This window comes from Montipora capricornis, chromosome 3, assembly GCF_036669925.1.
Source record: "Montipora capricornis isolate CH-2021 chromosome 3, ASM3666992v2, whole genome shotgun sequence".
NCBI lineage: Eukaryota > Metazoa > Cnidaria > Anthozoa > Scleractinia > Acroporidae > Montipora > Montipora capricornis.
Window position 1 is genome coordinate 26,080,703 of NC_090885.1, and position 21,638 is coordinate 26,102,340.

A 21,638-nucleotide genomic window follows, 5' to 3' on the forward strand; every position below is an offset into this window, starting at 1 on the left:
ATACAACACCATTAATTGTTTGTTTGCCCAGTATCTACTTGCAGCATTTCATTTGCCATTCGCAACTTCTAGTTTTTAGGATACTGACTCCCACATTTTGCGACTTGAACGATATAAAATAATCATGAAAGACGTTCGACAGCGTAATAACAAATCTCGGCCGTGCCTTTCTCTGCACAACCTCGTTGGCTTTAATGTATTCTTCGATGGGGCGGCTCTATGACTGAAAAAAAACCGTATTCAAGCTGCGGTCTAGTAACGAGGGCGAATCGCTCTTTAATTTTTCTGTCTTTAAATCTCTTCTTATAGACCTCTTTCATAATGGCGGCCAAATAAAATATTATTGATAAGACTTTCTAGCCTCGCCAGGACGAGAAAATTTCAAAAGAATATTTGTTTCAAAATGAGAGCAGTAGGTCTAATTAACATAAATACAAAAGAATGTAAAAGTGGTTACCTTTATGAAAGTGGTCAATAAAGTCAAGAGAGCGATGGAAATCCTGGAATGCTAACAATATGATGGCTTCATGATCAGTTCAAGCCTCTTGACAAATCAACTTTGAGGTATTTGTGGGATTCGAGAGCTCCCGAATGGTCTCTAAAAGTTATTTATCGGTATTCAATTACAGACCTCCAGAAGGAGGGCCGGGTACATTTCTTTGCACTGACCAACATTCGCAACGTTTCAGGCCACATCCACATTTATGCGTTTTCAAGACTCTTCGTTTTCATCTCGGCGAAAACGTAGTAAAATATACTTCACCCACACTATAGTTTTCACCCGCCTATCCCCACTCCAACGCTCGAAAACGATTACATCAAATGTTTTCCCACCTTTTTAACGTCATCATTCGTTCAGTTCAAAGTTTTCGTTTTCATATATCCACGCAAATGCATTTTCAAAAGCTTTCTACGTCCCGACGTCATCGTTTTCAAAGGGCTCGCATTTGGTCCTTTCCACAAATAATTTAATCTGGACCGTTTTCAAAACGCGCCACTTTTGATACCGTTTCCAAAAGTCTCGGTTTTCGTCCTCGTTTTCGGGCGTTTACTGTCGATGAAAGGCGAAAAGGCACCAAAAAGTATGCGTTTTTCAAATAAGAACGCATTAGTGTAGATCGGGCCTTGGTAAAATGTTCAAGTGCACTTACCTCTTGGTAAGGGCGTTGCGCATGCGCTGTCACGGGTGACGTCGAGTGACTACAAAATTATCATTTAATGAGGCACTAGAATAAAATCCTCACAACTGATGCAATTAGACTCGAGATTAAAAAGGGAAGAAAAAACTTGACGTACCTTTGCACGATTGCCTCGTGAAATAAAAGTGAAATAGATTCGGGCAGGTTGTTTACTTGACTATAAGTGAAGATCTCTAACTTGTTCAATAAATGTTTTGGTTTGTCCACAGCAGGTTGTGACGCATGCTGCAATGATAAATAATAAGGGTGAATTTTTTAAAAAAATTTCAGTGAAATCGCTTATGCTCTGTTGTCAATTTTAATATATGGTAATTGTGAAAAATAATATCATATCAAGATTCACTGACCAGACAAAATTTTGCGACAGTAATATCAAAATGTTTCAAGCGTTTTCCAGAATAGGGCCTTGGAAATCAATCAAACCGACATCAATACAAAAGCTAATAACCAACAGCGTCGGGCAAATCACCAGCAGACAATGATTATGATGAGTGTGACGGAAAGACAGTTCAATTTTCAACTCGTTTTAAGTGGTCTTTGTCAGCTTGGTGCAGCGTTCAAAGTGATCATTACTTCAAATGATCATCGAAGTTTTCTATCAAAGCGACAATCGATATGACAAGTTGTAAAAAAAACATCCGAAGAAATTAAGTATGTCCAGTTTGATGAGCTTTTATGCCATGATATTCATAGTCAAGCACAATATAAATTTGACATTTCTGTATAGTTGATCGTCCTATAACTGTTTGCTACGTCCGTCTGCAATTTCTCTCAAAGATGAAAAATAAGAAGATGAGAATAGAATAGAAGGTAAGTTGTGTGAAAAAAGACGAATTTTATCATTTTAACAACTAAAGGTATCTTGCAGCGCATCCATGCAAGTTGACTCGATCAGTAAAATCGATCGCTTATCTTTTGCTGTTGAAACCATGGTGGAAAATTAACCCTGCAGTTAAACCATTAAAGAGCGGTGTTATATGTCCTTAACCGGGCGTTTAAGGCCTTTTAAACAATTTGGATAAAAACAAGAACATATGATATTTAGTTAGGGACAAAAGAATCGTGTTTTTTTTTTAAAAATTCCGTTCGCTCGTTTTTTCACCACGCGGTTTTATGCTGAAATGGAAGCAAGTTTTGATTTCCACCTGCGAATATATAAATACAAGTTCCTAAGTCCAAAGCAGAAGCAATTATTTAAACTTTTCAATATTTGCTGCGTGTTTCTGTAAAAATATGAATATTCAATCCCTTGTCAGTACTAGCACTTTCTTTAACTGACGCCGTCTGGTACTTTTAATTAGCCCAAAAAAATATAGAGCTCGACAGGTGTGTCGAGGAGACGATTTTCTCTTCTCAGCCTAGCATCTTATAATTGACGATTTGATTAAGTCACCTCCAAGGCATATACACAAGTAGATAGAACTAGATAGCTACTCTTTCACACTAATCGGAAGTGGATAAAATCAGGTATGTTCTGGAGTCACAAAATATTGTAAAAGTAACACTGTTACACTGATATATATCCATTTATATTCATAGGCTTAAATACTGAACATTTCGATTCCAATTCGGAAATCGAAAACATCATTGTGTATCCCACGCACTGGAATATGACAAATCTTCACCCTCATTCTTCTCATAAGCCCGAGAAATTAAGGACGAGTTACTTAACAAGCCGATGCGCTATTTCAGGCTAAAATTCGAAACACATTTGAGACTCATTTGTCAGGTGCATTATTTTATTGAAAGAAATATTTCGCATCGATAATTTCGATGCATATGTTCATCCTGAGTAAGTTAATGTTTGGAGCGGAAAATGAATCGTGTGCACATAAAAAAGAACATTTGATATATATTTTTTTAAAAACCAAAACGGGACGGAATAGCATTTCGAAGCCATTTCGTTCTACGAAATGTAAAACAGCCCTTAATTGTATGTAGGACATCTTTTAGCATATGAATATTCATATTACAACAAAAAGAAATATATATATAAATAGCAGTATATAGGAAATTATTAACAATCCCTACGCATATTTTAAATTTAAGAACAGCTGGTGGTGAAAAAATGCCTTGTGTCAAACGTTCATAGAACTTAGGTGTTGTTATAAAGAGAAAAAACTACCGTTATACTATATAGGACGCATACCGTATCGACTTGATAACGCCCTGAAATGATATAAGCGCTGCGTTTGGCCCAAACTCAGACAGGAGTTCAACTTCGAGGAGCTTAAAATTAAGGCGAAAAATGCGTAAAATACTGAGAGGGTGAAATGACTTCCTATATACACCAACTGTTCGAAATAATGTTGTCAATTTCAATGAAGTTCTCTCTCCAAAAGTCTAACAGTGGCAATTTGCCGATGAGAACGGCAGAGAGCCGAGCCTCGACAAACCACAGAGTCTTCCTCTGCCATATCACTCTCTGTATCCTCAAAAGGATGCATGAAGTTTGTATTATGTTTTCTGACTTTAAAAACATATGAAGGACTTGTTTTCGGAAAATGTGGATCCAAGTTTCACGAATATCTTTTTGGGCCGAAGAGCTTCATGAAAATTAGAAAAAAAAATGGCCTCAAAAACCTGGTCCACTGAGGCTGTCCAGAAAATTCTTCTTGCTCTAGAAAGCTGGACGTTTGAAATTGTCGAATAGTCCTTTAAATTTTCAAGTGATCGTTGCTTGTTTTGCTTACAAAATTTAAACCAGTCATCCTTTGCTCGTTCTTGCAAATTTTCGCCATTGTTACTGCTCTCTAGAAGAACAATTCGTTACTCGGTATTGTGATCACCGCTCATATTAAAAATACACAGTCCTCTCGTTCTCGCAAAAACCATTAAATACCCCTTTTCAGTTAAGATAAAGAAAGGTAGAATATTTACTGAGTTTTAGTCTTTGAAACGTCTTTCTTTTTGAAGAAACAGAGAAAAATATGGCACTCGGGACTTAAGAGAACTTCACATAGGATCAATGTACTTTCCTGTGCAAATTATGCTTGCACAGTTCTTGTGTTTTCAGCACAAAAGAAATCTTTCTATATACGGCTAGATGTAGTTGTGTTATGTTGTCGAAACTTTCTTGCCTTAACACCTGTCATTTATGATAATGTGTAGCGACGTTTTTTTTGGGAGGGAAAAACATTTGCTTTACACTGGCGGCGGAGCGGTATCAACATCGAGACGAAGATTCATCAAAATGTCCTTCACGACGTAAAGCATTCCCTCCCGCCCCATAGCTTTGCCGCTTATGCCAGATTGATCCTGCGGCGGGGCGGTATCAACATCGAAACGTTGAACGTCATCGTTCAGAAAGCTATATAAGAGGATCGGTTTTACCGTTACTCAAGTTAAGATTCGCGAAAATGTCCTTCACGACGTAAACCATTCCCTCCCGCCAGATATGCTTTGCCGCTTATGCCAGATTGATCCGGCTCTTAATTCCTCTATTTGTGGGAAGTGTGGGCGACAAATCATTTTGCTGTGGTCCACATAATGAAGAAACCAAAAATAGATTTCCGCATACACATTCAATTGCGTTCCTTTCGTTAGTGAAGAAAGTGGGTGCTTGGGGGATAAATCCCTTATAGTTCAATATTTTTACTTTCTCGTGCCTTTCAGTGAGCGCTATTTAGGTTTTAAATGAAAGTTTGCGTCTAATCTGTTTATTGAATATGAAACTGAGAGCAAAGCAAGTCGGGGACCCAACCCCATTAATTGGGAAAATATTACCAACAGCTGTAGAAAAATAGAACCAGTAATCCAAGAGAAAGCAATTCAGTTTAGATTATATATACCAGGGATCAAAAGAAACACATTTAGTGCGACTTTTTAAATTGTGCTGTAATTTTTCGAGGTCTCTAAGTTGTTGTATTGTACCCGTCATATAGTGCGCCCGCTATGATTGGCCAATTTGGCTTGCCGTATCCTAAAACACGGACCCAGCTGTTAACTCCTAATGTGTTTTCCTGCTCGATTTATTTACCATTAGATGTAATAAATATACTTTTAACGTCTTGCACAATACCGTAAATTACACCATGGCTCCTTGGTTTTTCCACGGTTTAATTTATGTCCCTACTGCACAAACGCGGACCTGCATTCACTGGATTAGTCGCGGAGACTGACCTTATTCTCTGTACCTCTCTCTATTCAACAATGAAAGCAAGCTCGCCCTCACGGTCTTACTTTCTAAAATAATAACACTCCAGAGCTTTGGGTGGGCCTTGGTTAGCGTCTTAAGACTGTTTATGATTTATGCACACAAATGGAAAGAAATTAAACCCACAATGTCATCAGTGAAACTGCACCTTTACAAATTTGTGCAGTGGTTGATTTATAGTAGAATTATGGTTTACAAGTAGATGAGATCTTGGTAAAGTATGGAAGATGGTTTGTTATAAACAAGCTGAGATGCTGCCCTGATGGGTGTTTGAAGCAAGAAAACTGGGTATTGTCAACTGTAACAGTTATAAAAGTGATAAAAGTGAAGAGATTGGAAGAGCACACATTTCTAGCCTTAGTCTTGTCGCTTGAGCGGATTAATTAAGGAAGTGTGGGTTGTGAAGGATTTTTACGTGGTACAAAGGAGCATCCCTATTGGTGGTAGCATAGTAATGTGACAAAACAAAACAAAACACGATAAAATAAAAAAAACCCAAGAATACACAATTTGTGCTCTAGATTTTTTTCGGCTCATCTTGTTACCTCGGTAAAGAGAAAGGCCATTGACACCGAGCCTTTTTTGGCTGGAGAGGACGAGGGTGGCCTTGAAACGAGTCGTGAGGCAGGCTATAAAGGTAAGAAAACGTGGTGTATTTATTGTAAGATTGCAACTTGTCTTCGTTCTCGCTTGTAACAGTATCCGAGCCCTTACAATTTTAGGCGTGCAATCTTGTCATTATTTCCGACGTCTCTATGATGCTCAGAAACGGTCGCCCACAACCCTAACGTGCCTCATTTAAAAGTGACAGCCGGTAAAACCAAGCAACTGAAAGATCATCTTTCTCGCTTAGAGGCATTACAACGCAGTTTAAAAATATATGTGTTTCAGCCCCTTAAAAAAAATAGGCAACTTTCTTGAAGTAATTAAAGTTAGAACCTTACACACCCACTTTACATTGCGCGCCTTTGTTGTTGTTGTTGTTATCCGGGAATTTGGAGTGTCTACTTCCATATATGTGCAAGTATCGTTGAGTTATTTTTGTACTCGCGACAAAAATTAGAACAATTTTGTCAGGGAAATAAAAACCACTTCGCAGATCCTCGAGGAGGATTATCCTTTGAAATTAAGTGGATTTCGATCAGAAAAACAGCAGAATATCTTCATTTCGAGTGCTTTTCTATGAAGCCTTTTAGCTACGTCTGCAGTGAATTCAATAGGGAAATAAAGTTTCTACGCGTGGTACGTAGTTGTTTGAACTTCAAACTGTTCCTTAATTAATAAGAAAGCAACCCATATTTATTTTATACCCAAGCAGTTCACAATTGTAGAAACAACAAGGCGAGATAGTTTCGCTGCTAGCACGGTAAAAAAGGAAAGGAACTTTATTTAAGGACGTTCGCGCCAAAATCTTCCTACGGTGAGATTTCCTTCATTTCTCGCCTAGAGTTAGGTCATAAAGTACTTACTCCAAAAATAAAAAAAAAATTGGGGGTCACCGACTTTGTTTCAGAGAAAATGGCAGTGGAAAAATGCCTTAATTTCGATAAATCTGTCATAATAACGAAAGGTAGCCTCATCTGCTCATCCATCGAAAATCCTAAAAATAAACTGTTAGAGTGAAGCTTTCCGTGCATAAGTTTTTAGGGGTGGGATTTTAAGATAATTTCATGCCGCTAGGGATGTCGTAAACAGTAGAGTTCATCCTGGACGAGCGTTTTCGTAACCTCTATCGGTTGCAACCACTACCGGAATTCGATGGCACGAGGAAGGAAAATTTAAAAAAAAGACAACTTCTTACGGTGAGATTTTTTTCATTTTATCGTATTTTGTAGATAGTAAGTAGAGTAAGTGATTCATGATTAAAAAAATAGGGGTCACCGATGATCCAAGGGAGTAAAATCGATGTGATTTTACAAAGCTCTTGGAAAACTTCGTTTGTCACGTTTTTGCGTGACCTGTCGGGGAAGGACTGGAACCCAGGAGAGGATCGATCGTTGAAGGGATGAAAGGTTTTTACCCCAAAACAAAGCTTTCTCGAGCACAGCAACGAAGTTTTAAGCAGTCGTCATCTTCATTTGGTTAATGTTTTGTATAATATTTCTCCATTGCCCTCATGCTCGTCTTCTGGAGTGTGGTTTTTGTGAAATTTAATCCCTGGTTTCTTCCACGCAGGTCCGCACTATTCAAGCCGACGAGGAGGAAAATACTGCTCTATTTTCACGAAAGTAAAGGAAAAGAACTTCAAAAACATACATTCGTTTTGAACTTAAGTTCGTAGGGTAATAAAAGCATTAAAAAAAGAAACAGCCCCATTAAATTTACGCAACGGTTCGTCCTCAAGTTTTCCAAACTTTCAGCCACTACTCGATCAGCAGCTACCTTTTCCACAGCTTTTCCATCCTCCCGCTCACTTCTCTTCAACGTTTCATGGTGATTCGGAAATAAATGTGCCATTCTTTTGCCGGCCTGGAAATTTTTCCCCGGCGTTTTTGTCGCCATGTTATTTTAACTAATGCTTGAACAATATTTATGAAAGTCAAGTAGACTAGTGCACGACTGATAAAAATAACGCGAACATCAGTCATGCAGTAGTCTACTTGACTTTCCTAAATATTTTTAATCAATTTTGACTGATCACGATCTTCTCTTATCCAACGCTGTGCAAGACTTATCGTCCACGGTTTCTGCAAAGGTTTTCAAACGTCAACTTCGCTAATGCTCGAAGTAATGCGTGACATATTACAGTCGCGTTACCTGCGCAGTTACGTTGCGCACAAACAATTAGCGCGAACGTCCATAAGTGTCTAGTCGTTCTAGCGCTGGAGCACTAACTGGGGACACTGTAAACTGGAATTAACAAACACCACAAATTATGTGAAATGTTGGTTTTTGAGGAGGGTGGAAAACCGGAGTACCAGGAGAAAACCTTTCGGTGCGGAGTTGAGAAGCAACAAATTCAACCCACATATGACGCCGAGTCTGGAACTCGAACCCGGGCCACGTGCACATTGGTGGGAAGCGAGTGCTCTCACCACTGCGACGCGACGGTGGATTTGCTGATCGTGATTCCTTACAATGTAGTCCAATAAGTTATTTCTTCATTTTCTTGAAATGATAATGCATTAATTCTGATCTTTCCAGCCGTTAATGGAGGAATTCCCAACTTCGGTGCTCTTCGCTGCCATTCCAAGAGAAGATGGTTTAACCACGATTCCGTGTTTCCAGTCGATAACATGTTGCAAAGAGCAAGTCATACATAAATATAAACCGCGCTGACATCAGGGTTGAAATAGCCACGTTTTTTTGAAGAGATGGCGAATTTCCTCCGATTTGTAAGAAAAGTTGGTGTCATCACTACATACGCGGTTTAAGTCTGAAAAGCTGAGAGTATTGGATGGAATTTCTTTTTAATTATAACTGAGGTGGGTAGGTGGACACATTTTGAGGTCTGTAGCTATCAGTGCTGTTTACTTAAGCCGCATTGCCTTTGATCGAAAGCTTGAATTCGAGAAAGACGAGTCCTAGTGAGTCTTCTGATATTTCTCAGGTGTATTTAAAAGACGGGTAACGAAACGTAACTGCCCTAATCAATTGATCGAGTTTTTCACTACTTGACGAGATAGCCCCTGCACGTACCGGCTGATCACTCCATGATAAAAGGAGAGTTTGATATAACGCCGTGTCTTTGCCACATTGGTCTTCATGAAGACAAAATTCTAGGCAGAAGACAAGAAACGATCGCGAAAAATGATGTTGAAGACGATGTTCAAGATGGAAATCACACTTCGCTAAACAGCATCCAAGATTACTCAACATCGTCCAACATGGTGGCCAAATGAGTGCACCATGTTGGATTCAAAAGTGTTGGATCCGTTTGACCAGGCCTTTAAACCAACATGACACTAAGGAAAGCGACCTTGATGTTAATTTTATCGAAAACTACAGGATAATTATCAAACTAGTTGACAAAGGCAACTGAACCACCATAAGTAGTCTCGCAATGTTTCCTTTCATCTCAGTGGTTCATTTGCCTTTATTAACTCGTTTATTAAAAAGGGGAGGGATGCTGATTGGAAATTTTAAATTAAACCCCTAAAGGAGACCAATATGGGCGTGGCCCAGGCTTTTTTTGACCCCTAAAAGAGACCATATTAAATTGGTGTACCCAACTAATCCTCTAGAAATTGAGCTCTATTATCATGCAAACGTTTTCCTTTTTTTCGGTGGAAAAACAAGGTTACTGATCACGTGAGTGAAAACACTCTATTGTTCAGTATACCAACATGGCCGCCATGACGTCAGGTATAAGCCAAGGAATAATTGACCTTAGACTTTGTTGTAACATGAAGGTCTTAGATAGACCGCTGACCTAGTTATTGATGGATAGAGTGAAAGTCGGAGAGTACATGAGTTAATTAAGGTAGCTCAAACTAGTTTCAACAATTTCAAGAGACTGTCTCATTAGGAGGAAGTGACTGTACAACACAGCATTGTTATAGTCTGTTACGGGATCATGTGAAAAACCAATCACAGCTTGACAAGATGCACTCATAATTATGACGTAATTGATCAACATAGCAACCAGAAAATTATCAACACATAGCCCGTTACCTGTTAATATTTTGTCTTTAAATGCTTATTTATCAAAAACGAAACTCTATAACCCCCATTTTTGTTTACTGCTGGAACTGGGATCAGCAGGCTAAGACAAAATTATCTGCAAAGCTCAGAAAAATATCTTGGGGGATTCACTGCCACCTTTCCAAATAAAGAATTTTAAGGTATCTCAGTCTGCTCTTAAATCATTCCGGGAATTTAAATTGGGGATCGCCGGTAGAGGTTGGAGTTAGAAGTATTTAAAGCCGGAAAAAATATAGGATGTTCAGTTTAGATGGTCTTTTGTTGGTACACTAACTGGTTACGTTACATTACAATTGCATCTTGTTAAGCAATTCTTGTGTTTCATATGGTACCATAACATTGCCGTTGCATAAAACAATTGAGTTCGTTCAGAGGAGTTTTGTTACATTTTGTGAATTTATTTCAAGAGAACGGCCGCTGTGCTACGTGAAATGTCGACCAACAATGAAGTTAGGACATAAAAGTGAATTTAAAGTATCCTTTTTATTAATTTCAACACCGTTCCTCAATGTGTATTTGGTTCGACTAGTGTGCAGAGTTTCATCAACAGCGTCTGTCTCTTCTTTTCTCTCTTTATCGTCGAATGCCTTTCCTAATTTTGGGTCGGTTGGTCGGAGTACAAAAACAAACAAAACGAAAATCAGAGTCAATTGGGGGGGGGGGGGGGGGTATAGTTCTCCTTCCCCCCCCCCCCCACTTTTTCTTACAGTGTTGTTTTTGGCTTGAATTTACACTACTCATACCTTTTACCAAGACCTAGCCCCCCACTTTCAAACGTACTCCGCAGCCACACGCAGACAGAAGAGTCTCCTTTGGAAGAGTGTCGCGTCAACGTGTTCTGGGGTTGAAGTTGAAACTGAAAATTTACACGGGCAAAGCCCATGTTTATATTTCACATTAAGAGTTTTAAAAAATGGGTCTCATGTCATTACCTTCCTCGTATCTTTTTTTTTCAGTTCGAAAACTCGAACGGCCGGACGACGGTAAGGGAACGGCCAGAAAAAAAACATCCTGTGGACTTTTTGGCCACTCGGATGTCCGATATTCAGCACTTTCGGTGTCAGGTTTCAACTTATCGGATCATGACACTGTAATAGCCTGCGGAGTTTTCCACTGTATAAAAATAGCATGAAAAACGTTCTTGGGTGTCTATTCTTACGTTCGATTGACATCTTTCTCATTTGAAACTTGCTTTGTCATCAATATACGCTGAATAAAGTGATGTGCACTAATCAAAAGTAATAATTGGTTCACAACGCACCACAAGCGCCATTAAGTCAAACCCCTAGAGATCCTGTTTGCCATTATAATTATTTTTAGAGTGAAATAACTCTGGTTGATGTATTTACTTGGACTTCGTACGCCGAACTAAATCGGAACTTCTGCAGAACCTGAAAATAATCTTTAGTACGCGGGTTGCCAGGCAACGTGCGAAAAGGGCAACCGAAAATTTTATGAAGTCTTTTAATTCTACCTAGGCCCCCTGCACCAAAGATCTTATTAAGCAAACTATGGGAGTTAATCCACATTTTTATTCCATTGTCCGGAATTTCGCAGAAAATTACCATTTTTACGACCTTTTAAAACCATCATTGCGAAACGTGAATGGTTACAGAAAACTCCGGATTTTTCTAAGTTACACTTAAATAAAGTTTCTTTGATTAAAGTTGCCTCTGACTACTTTAAAAACGGGGGCCTTTATTGACGTACGTAAAAGCACCATTGTCAACGCCAACGTATTACATGCTATTTCCTCTCATTGCTTGCTTATCTTGGTTTTTTTTTTTGCTGTTGTTTCTGTTGTACTGAAGATGCAGCTGATAGGATTCGTGCGATGGAGAATTATGGAGTGACATTTTGCACTGCCAGGCCGGGGTAGGTTGCAAATATTCAAACCCATAATGATGGCAATTTAAAACCTTCGTTCGGTTGTTTTACATAAAGTGGTGTTCGAAAGGAATTAGCGTTTATCCTTTTGAAGTCAACAAAAGTCGTGTTAGTTTTGTGTGTGTGTGTGTGTGTGTGTGTGTTTGGCGTTTAGTTCTGCTAGTGCGCGTTACGAAGGTGAGAGAAAGTTACAATCGGGCCAAGAAGGAATCTTTTAAAAGCCTGATGCGAGGAAGAAAACGATTGTGTTCAGTTCCAAATATTACTAGTTAGACTTTGTAAGGTAAGAAAGGATTTGTGCACTTTGAAATCTTTCTAAAGGATCAAATGAAGAATACGTCTAGCAAAGTAAGTGAAAGGTACAAAGTAAATCGATCGGACTTACCGTCATATACAAACATTTGGAAGCCTTTGTTTACATTTAACCTCGTGTCAGGAAACAAAAAATTGTATTCGAGAAATTCTGAAAACCTTTGTAAAAATAGTCTGTTCTATACTATCAAACGTAGCTTAACAGCGACCAAGTCCAATCTACGACTATTATGAGAGCAATAATTTTAACATAAATCATCTTAATACAAAAAGCGAATTTGGGAGTCGAGCGACGACAAAATCAGCCCTAAAACTGATTTTTGTTTTCCAGACATTGTCGAATATTTAACAGACCCATGATTAACTTGTCTCAAGTTTCTCATCGACTAACAAATGTGGATTTGTAAGTTTGATGGTGAACAAAATACGTATCTTTATGTGATCTAGTTCATAATTGTTTATGGAAGCAATTTAAGGGAAAACCATTTTCGTTTCTTTTTTTGCCCAAACGAAGAATGACAACCGACCCGTTGTTTGCATAGCGCGTGGATGGTGTTGGCGCAAAACACCTGTCTGGATTTACGGAGGCAATATAGTGTCGATAAAGAACAGTGGCAAATATGACGTAGAAAAACAATTACAGACCGAGAAATCTATCTGTGAGCTTATCTACAGCTCTACCGGGAATGATGCTGTCGTCTAACCAGAGTCACGTTCAACTAAACAAGCTAAAGACCTCCATAATTCATAATCTGTGTTGTCGTTAAGAGTACGTCAGCAAGTCCCATTCAATTTTTGGATTGGCACGTACTGCAGATTTTAAATATCGAGAGGACCGGGAAAAGTGCAGTCTTATAAAAAATAGTCCAACATACAAAAACTGAGTGTATGGGCAAATATATATATGGAGTCCGCGGTGGAGAGGGAGAAGTACTTCTCTCGTATCTTCAATTCATGTACAGTATATGTGGCCTAATGACGAGCGTAAGGCAGTAATGATCTTCACCATTCATTTAAACTGATTTTCGAAATAACCTCCGTGTCCAAATTTACGCTTGAATGTACTGAGTTGCCTTGGGGAAAATTACTTCAATTGAATTCGGCGAAGGCTTCTTCTTTTTCTTAATTAGCCCTGTTCAGAAAGAAACCGGGATATTCTTTGAATTTACAGACGAAGGAGAAGCATCCTTCTGCGTTTCAGTGGCTCTCGTCGTACTGAAAGTAATGATTATAAGAATGAACGTAGGTTCTGAGGGAGTAAAGCAAAAGTAGAGCCGTTCTCTCCAATCATGCAGAGGGCACCTGTTCAGTATCGCGGATTTTTTTCATTTGTTCATCTACTTATTGGTTAGTGCTATTCATTCCAGTGTACTTTGTTCGGTACCTCTCTTTAAAGTAAATCATATTGTTTTGAATTTCACCTATTGCATCGAGGCTAGAAAGGCTTAATTAATCAGTAATAGATCACAGATGACGTCAAAATATGGTAAGAACATGTGGCACATGTCTTACCACATTTTGATGTCCTCTGTGATCTATTATTGAACAGAAGCACGGCAACATGGAATCTATTTGTTTTATATAATAAAGAATTAAACTTTATTCGCATAAAAGCTGATGGTGACGTCAGTCGTGCGTCTGCCCTCTAATAGATCATAGGCAAGAACCAATCAAATGCGAGAATAACTTGGGTTATTATATAATTAACAAATAGATTCCATGTTGCCGTGCGTCTGTTCAGTAATAGATCACAGATGACGTCAAAATGTGGTAAGAACAAAAATGTCGCACACGAGGCGATAGCCGAGTGTGTCACTGATGTTCTTACCACATTTTGACGTCTTCTGTGATCTATTACTGAACAGACCCACGGCAACATGGAATCTATTTGTTTTATATAATAAAGAATTAAACCTTATTCGCATAAAAGCTGATGGTGACGTCACTGAATCGTGCGTCTGTTCTTTAATAGATCATAGGCAAGAACCAATATTATATTTGGATCAAAAATTTTCAGACTATTTCAATTTTGGTTTTTGCTTTTTCTTCTAATTTTAATAAAGAATATTAGACAAAGAAAAATTAAAATTGAACTGGTTTGAAAAATTTTAAACCAAGAACCACAACAATACAACCAGATATACCATAAAAATCATTTCCGGTAAAATGGTTAAATGAATTCATGCTTTTTTCCTTTAGTATCTATTAGGAAATCGACTAGATTGTTTAGGTTTTTCGGATTGCTTCTTTGAAGCAAAACAGAAAAGATTAGGTATTCGTTACTTAAAGATGCCGGCTATAAATGAGAAATAAGTTTAAAAAGCCAACTGAAAATTGATGAAAACGAATTTAAATCAAGAACTGGATGAAAACAGGTTGACTGGGAAATGGAATCTTACGCGTGCGCAGGAGATTCTTCGGACAAAGTCATTTAACTGATAATTAATTTATTGAAAGAAATGTATGTTTGAAGTGCTGGTTGGAGACGAAAGATGTGATCCTAGCACTTAACTGGATAATTTAAGCAATTGTCACTTTAGAGACACCTGAAAAATTCAGGAGGCTTAACGGGCTCTGTTAATTTGTTTCAAGACGAAATAGATTCTCACCCTCAGCCTCACAGCCACTGTTTTTCATTCGACATAATTAATCAGTTGATTTACAGGATGGGTTTCATTTCTTCATTCTACGGTCTATATAAATAAGCCTGCATCATTAACTTGATCCCTCTGATTAGCTGATGCCTAAGTTGGTGTTTGCCTGTGAATCGTTAGTCGATCCTTAGGTTTAAGGCTATGAAGGGGTTTAGGCTTTCCCATCTCACCCGTGAAAGAATCCCGGGATACTCACGTTAGGCCAATTCACTATCTCGATAGCTGCGTTGCCAGCGTGGTTGTCCTGATGGTGTAGTGGTCATCACACCCTACCGGTGTTCAGGGGGACGTGGGTTCAAATCCCGCTCAGGGCAATTCTTCATGTTTTTCATTCGACATAATTAATCAGTGGATTTACAGGATGGGTTTCATGTCTTCATTCTACGGTATATATATATATATATATATATATATATATATATATATATATATATATATAAGTAGAATGATAAAGATTGAGTATCCAACGGTGATGCCACTTGCGAGGAGGATCCAAAAGGATACAAAACGTCTTGACTCAGATAAGTTAATAGGGAGAATAAAAAAATGAGTCGCTGGCGAACTTCTCACAGGTCTGGTATATTATAATCTCGTGTAAACGTTTCGCCCTTCGGGCTTCTTCAGTACACGCTAAAAACTAAAAACTAAAAATACCTGGTACAACTGAACTTGCGCTATTTATACAAAACCATGAACCAAAAGGTGTAAAATGTTTAAAATTACAAAAAAAATTTTTATAAAAAATCACAATAATATGTCATGTAATATGTGCGGTTGGAATACATTAAGTGGACAATATGTGAGATAAGAAATAGTTAGCTCTATTCCGAAAAAGGCGTTAATCACCAGACATCGAAACTAATAATTTAATAATTTAAAATAAACAACAGGACTTTGTAAATCATGCAATCAGGTGGCCATATGATGAGCGCAAAACAAGATCCCAAGAGAAAGCCTCTGGAACCACGCCAGTACTAAAAACAACAGAACCCCGCCCAGGGGCCCTAAAAAGTAATAGAATCCCTGAACAGGGCCTGTGAGAATGCTGATCTGCACAGCGTAACTGGAAAAAAGCCCAACTGGTTGCACAATTACTCCAGTGAATGATTAACTAAACCTTATTCTATTTTTGGAATTAAACTCGGATCTTTTGTTCAAGCCGTAAGGTTGGAGGGTGCATAACTGTGCGCACCAAAAGGCCTCTCTTGTGAGTAAAACCTTGTCCATATCATCAGTAGTGTCATTAACAATTTTTTCAATAACAATGAACTCAAAGTCAGACATGTGATGTTCTTTTCTATTGAAATGGACGGCCAATTCACACGTGGCCTTGTTGGTCATCATAGCCGATTTGTGATTACGAAATCTGACCTTGAATTCATTCGATGTTGAACCTACGTATTGAATCTTGCATGTTTTACAGGTGACTAAATAGATGACATTCTTCGACCTACAATTTACATCCTGTCTAATGGAATAAAAACGGCCTGTACAGGCGCTGTGAAAGATCTTATTTTCAACAAGATAATGTTTGCATAGATCACATTTGTTCTTACATTTTTTCCAGTTACGCTGTGCAGATCGGCATTCTCACAGGCCCTGTTCAGGGATTCTATTACTTTTTAGGGCCCCTGGGCGGGGTTCTGTTGTCTTTAGTACTGGCGTGGTTCCAGAGGCTTTCTCTTGGGATCTTGTTTTGCGCTCATCATATGGCCACCTGATTGCATGATTTACAAAGTCCTGTTGTTTATTTTAAATTATTAAATTATTAGTTTCGATGTCTGGTGATTAACGCCTTTTTCGGAATAGAGCTAACTATTTCTTATCTCACATATTGTCCACTTAATGTATTCCAACCGCACATATTACATGACATATTATTGTGATTTTTTATAAAATTTTTTTTGTAATTTTAAACATTTTACACCTTTTGGTTCATGGTTTTGTATAAATAGCGCAAGTTCAGTTGTACCAGGTATTTTTAGTTTTTAGTTTTTAGCGTGTACTGAAGAAGCCCGAAGGGCGAAACGTTTACACGAGATTATAATATACCAGACCTGTGACAAGTTCGCCAGCGACTCATTTTTTCATTCTCCCTATATATGTGTATATATATATATATATATATAGAAGACTGATTTAATCTATGACGATCTTACTACGCCAGTGTGATCCGATACTGAGAAAATGTGTGGCGATGGCAAATGCTATAATCGACAAGGAGGAAGACGTCAACATCCGTTGCGTCATAGAAAAGTCTTTCCTCTGAAGCGTCCCTTAAGCGATTGGGTTACCAATTATCTCATTGGTGACCTATTTCTTAAATGGACCCACAGTTAATACTACTGAATTTTTTTTCATGATGAAGTGGGAAGAAAGACCAAAGTGTCACCATTTATGTCCTCTCTGTCTTAGGCAACACATCTTTCACTGTTTTAAGCAGTCATGAACAACAAACAAGGATCTGAAGCTCTGTTCCAAGCCAGTTCAGCCTGCAAACTCCGCTTGGTGCGCATGCTCGTAGAAGGAGGCACATCGGTGAATGTTCGAAACGAGCGCCTTGAGACACCATTAATGCTCTGTTGTCGTTCAGTCTCGGGTGCAGAGGAAAAACAGAAGGTTTTAAACTATTTACTTGGAAAAAGGGCGAAGGTGAACTTGCAAGACATTGACGGGCAAACTGCTCTTATTCACGCTTCTCTTTCAAACTCCGGCGAACAAATTATCAGGGCTTTGCTGGACGCCAAGGCGAGTCCCTGGGTGCAAGACGAAAGAAATAATACCGTGTTTGATTATGTGATTAACGCAGGAGATTTGGAGACTACGAGGCTTCTGATAAATGCTTGTCGAGGTAACATGCTGGCCGATGATCGTGAAATTGATCGGGTGGAACATCTCGAGGAGTATCTGGCCTCTATACAAGACATGCGAAAAGTGTCCTGGCCTTTGATGGGACCAAGAGCACAAAGAAGCCAAATCCACGGTTACGCGGCTAAGAAAGGGGAGTCTTCTCTTTCTTTAAATTATCGAATGGGGTGTGAGCTAGGAGTTCATTGTAAATCACCTCAACTAGAGCGCCGAAGAAAGAGATCGGTCTGCCATTTTGGCCCCTTGGACATTCAAGAGATATTAAACAGTGACGAAGATACTCGGGAAACGAAAACAAATCCTGACAAAGAAACGAATGGCAACAAAAGTGAGCCGCGGAAAACATCTGTTCGCTCATTGTCCGAAGAAGAGAGGTTTAGTGTTCAGATCTCTGATGGTGAAAATACAGCCATTGAAACGCTGCCTGAGTTGGAGAAATTACTGACGTTACAAGATTCGTTTTCTTCCTCTCTTGATTCAATCGATTCTTACAGTACAGCAAACGACCAAGTTGATTTTGGACGATTTGCGAATGAACATGTTTACCAAAAGGCAACTTCAGAGGCTACTGAGGTGGAAATGGCAAAACGTGGAAATAAAACTTGCGCCTCATTCGCGGATTACGAAAGCAAGAAGGAATTAGACACTGATTGCGAGAAGGACGAAGTCAAAAGCGAAAAGAAATCAACACAGAGCGAGCGATTATTTAAGCCTCGAGCTTCTCCCAACAAATATGTTACTGGTCTGAAATTGGATTTAACCAAGACTCAGAAGGAGGGAACGACGAGCGTCTCTAAGGAATCTACAAAAGCGGATCTGGATAAAATAGGAGAAGAAATAAGCCAACATACATCGCATGGAACGCATCGCCAATCCTCGCCCGTACCGCGAATCACTGGGCGTCAGACTACTGCGGCCAGGACATTGAACCAAAGGTCAATACCTCGGGTCTCGCCAGTTACTATTTTATCCGAGCAGAATCAACGAGACGGTTCAATTGTTCGAAGATACACCTTGTCCTCATTGGATATGGGAAAATTTCACAGCTTGGGTGTAGCTAACAGTACCATGGTACCACAAAGACGGTCTACACCTGGAGAACCAGCAGCGTTTGAATTGTCAACTAAAGGGGGTCCAGAGGGGGGCTTCACCCCTCCCGAGCTTAGAAAGAGTAAGAGCGATTTGACCGACTGGATATCCATGTCCGAGTACTTTCAAGAAACAGAAATGGTAGAATTCACAATAAAAAACAGTCAAAATGATCATCAAAATGCAGCTCAAGCTAAATTTGATGGGGGTGAAATTGGGGAAGTTCAGTTGCCAAGTATATCATCTTCAAAGATAGGTCGACGCTCGCCAAAGGAGAAAATCTACGAGAGACCGACTGTGATTTCACCTTCAAAGAGTAGGCAAACCTACGTAGAAGAAAGGGAAGAGCTTGCTGGTTTCCTTTCTAAAAGTAACATTGGTAATGACAAACAATCCAGAAGCCAAAGTCGCATTAAACCCTCAACAGACCCGTCAAACAGCTCAAGTATAACAAACGTGTCCTCTGAAAAAAGCCATACTCCTACACTGACTACAACAGGAAATCGTGATGAGACATCAGAAGAGGCCCTACCGGATCTGCTTTTGAGCTGTCTTCCGCACGAAAGTTCTCTTCCCAGTCATGGCAGAGGAAGTCCTCCTAATTTGAGCTCCCCGACTTTGAAAGATACCACAACGCCTGAGAAATCTCCCCCAAGCTCATCTCACGGCCAACAGCGACTGAGTCCCAGACTCCGCCCAGGGACACTGCTTCCCCCACTGCTTATCACCAATCGAAGAACACCAACCCACGAAATGGAGGATGGGTATTTCTCGGGAACACCTTCACCAGCTGACGTTGAAAGCCCACGGAAAAAACACAGTAATGAGCATTTACGTTATTCTTTTAAACCAATTTCTCCCCGATCGCCCATCCCGTCCCAAAAGGTTTTCCCCTTGCAATCGGGAAAGGCACCGTCGTCTCGTTAAAGAAACAAATTAAATCCTGTTTCAAACGTGCGACGCAAATTAAACCGCATGCGCAAGCGACAGCGCGAGAAATTAAAGCCGCATTTTCTTGCTCTTGCCTTTCCGCTGCCAATGAGATGCGAAGTACAGTGATGAATAATAAGATCGAATATCCCTCGTTCCTTGCTTACTTTCTGTTTCTAAAGGACAGAGTGGAAAACGACCCACCTTTCCACCCCCGGGGTATGTCGTGTGGGTCACGGGTTGTTTACCATTTACAAAACATTTCCGGACATTCTGTTTCCTTTGTAAATGGAACACGTCTTTAGGTTAGTTCCACTGGAAAATTTCCGGTGGCAGCGGGACGTCTGAAAAGGTAGTCTTGTTTTCTCGTTGGAAACATTCTGATGGAAATGTGTGTTCCATTTACAAGTTTTTGAAGGTCTCACTAGTTCCATGCAGGCTATTCATGGCCATATTTTAAATCTTGGCCCGTAAAATCGCAATTGCCGGGCGGCGAACGGACTTGAGTTGAAGTGGTATCATGATAAAAAAAAACACTTGCCTTTTTTCTTCAGATTTTGAAAGTGTGTTTGCGCAACTCCCCAATGGCGAAATTTTGAGCTTTGAGTTAAGTTTTGGATTTCACGGTCCGCCATTACTCACATTCAAAACTGACCGATTCGACCTCAGGGTGTTGGATCTAAGGAAAAGTGATGTCATTTTAATACTCACTGGCTTAAAATTTCAGCTTGTAAACGCAGCTTATTATGCATGCAAAACACGAGTTTAAAAGTCTGAAAGCCCGAAATTCCCGTGCAGCATTTTCTCCTCGATCCAGCTCTGTCAATATTTCAAAGTTGCTTATGGCGAACCATCAAATAGGAAAATTCTTATTAAAATAAACCGTAGTCTTTTTCAACTTAAGGCTTAAAACTTGGGTCACTTAGTGTTTAGTTAACACAATTTTCAAAACCCAGATAAAAAGAAGAACTGATTTTTTGGTCATAGAACCACTTAAAATCGTGTTTTGTACCACTTTTCCACCCGATGGAATTTTCCACAGGAATTCAGGAACTTTTTGTCAATGGTAAACAACCTCGATCATTTGCTCCAAAAACTTTCCATCTTTTCATTCCCGGCCGTGAAACGGATCGATGTTTCTCCCTGTATCTTGTTCATTCAACATGAATGCGAATGTGATTGAATAGATTGTATTTCAAACATATGAAGCACACAAACGCGAGGTGAAAACGACTGGTCTGTGCCACAGCTGTGGAAGCGGAAATTAAGATTGAAAAAAACCTCGGCTTCATCTGCGTACCCTTTTCTCGTCTGCAAACCTTTCTTTCGTCTTTTATTGAAGGCGTCGCTTGCGTTTGCATTTCAGGATTTAGTAATATGAATTACTTTTAAAAAAACTTATAAAAAGGTAAGGATCTTTATTTAAGTGTCCTGTCTTCAAGCGCTGGAGCACTAATTGGGGACACTGTAAACTAAAATCAACAGTTTAATGCAAATCAACTTAAAAAGTACCCGAAGAAAAACCTTACTGTGCAGAGTAGAGAAACAACAAACTCCACCCACATATGACGCAGAGTCTGGGAATCAAACCCGGGCCACATTGGTGGGAGGCGAGTGCTCTCACGGTCACCACTGCGCCATCCCTGCATCCCTGTTAACAAGAGAAGAGGAAATATGATAATGGTAATAATTATTACCCTCCTCGGCATTTATTCTTTACCTGTGTGACCGGAAATTTTACCAAAATCGGAAACGTTAGAATAAATTAACAAATGAATAACTAAATGAAAGAAGGAATGAACAAATGAACAAATATGTGAATGAATTAATCATTACGAGTAAATAATAAATGAGCATTTCGATGGCGCCATCGCTGAAGACTTAAATGACTCTTCCCAT

At 39.3% G+C, this 21,638-nt stretch overlaps 1 protein-coding gene across 8 annotated transcripts; it reads left to right on the forward strand.

The window, feature by feature from the left end:
- Positions 1-1,556: 1,556 nt before the first annotated feature.
- LOC138042677 (uncharacterized) lies at positions 1,557-21,611 on the forward strand. Of its 8 annotated transcripts, XM_068888630.1 has the most exons (4): positions 2,605-2,666; positions 11,811-11,874; positions 12,530-12,601; positions 17,268-21,611. In XM_068888630.1, exon 4 carries the CDS (start codon positions 17,298-17,300, stop codon positions 19,734-19,736), a length of 2,439 nt encoding a protein of 812 aa, XP_068744731.1. In that variant the 5' UTR covers positions 2,605-2,666; positions 11,811-11,874; positions 12,530-12,601; positions 17,268-17,297; the 3' UTR covers positions 19,737-21,611. The 8 variants fall into 8 exon arrangements, with proteins under 8 accessions (XP_068744730.1, XP_068744729.1, XP_068744731.1 ...); XM_068888626.1 differs by lacking the exon at positions 12,530-12,601 and having other exon boundaries at positions 2,606-2,666; XM_068888633.1 differs by lacking the exons at positions 2,605-2,666; positions 11,811-11,874 and adding an exon at positions 11,889-12,169.
- Positions 21,612-21,638: the final 27 nt, after the last annotated feature.

Excerpts from the sequence above, each read along its gene's own strand:
- LOC138042677 (XM_068888629.1), top strand. The coding sequence starts at position 17,298 with ATGAACAACAAACAAGGATCTGAAGCTCTGTTCCAAGCCAGTTCAGCC.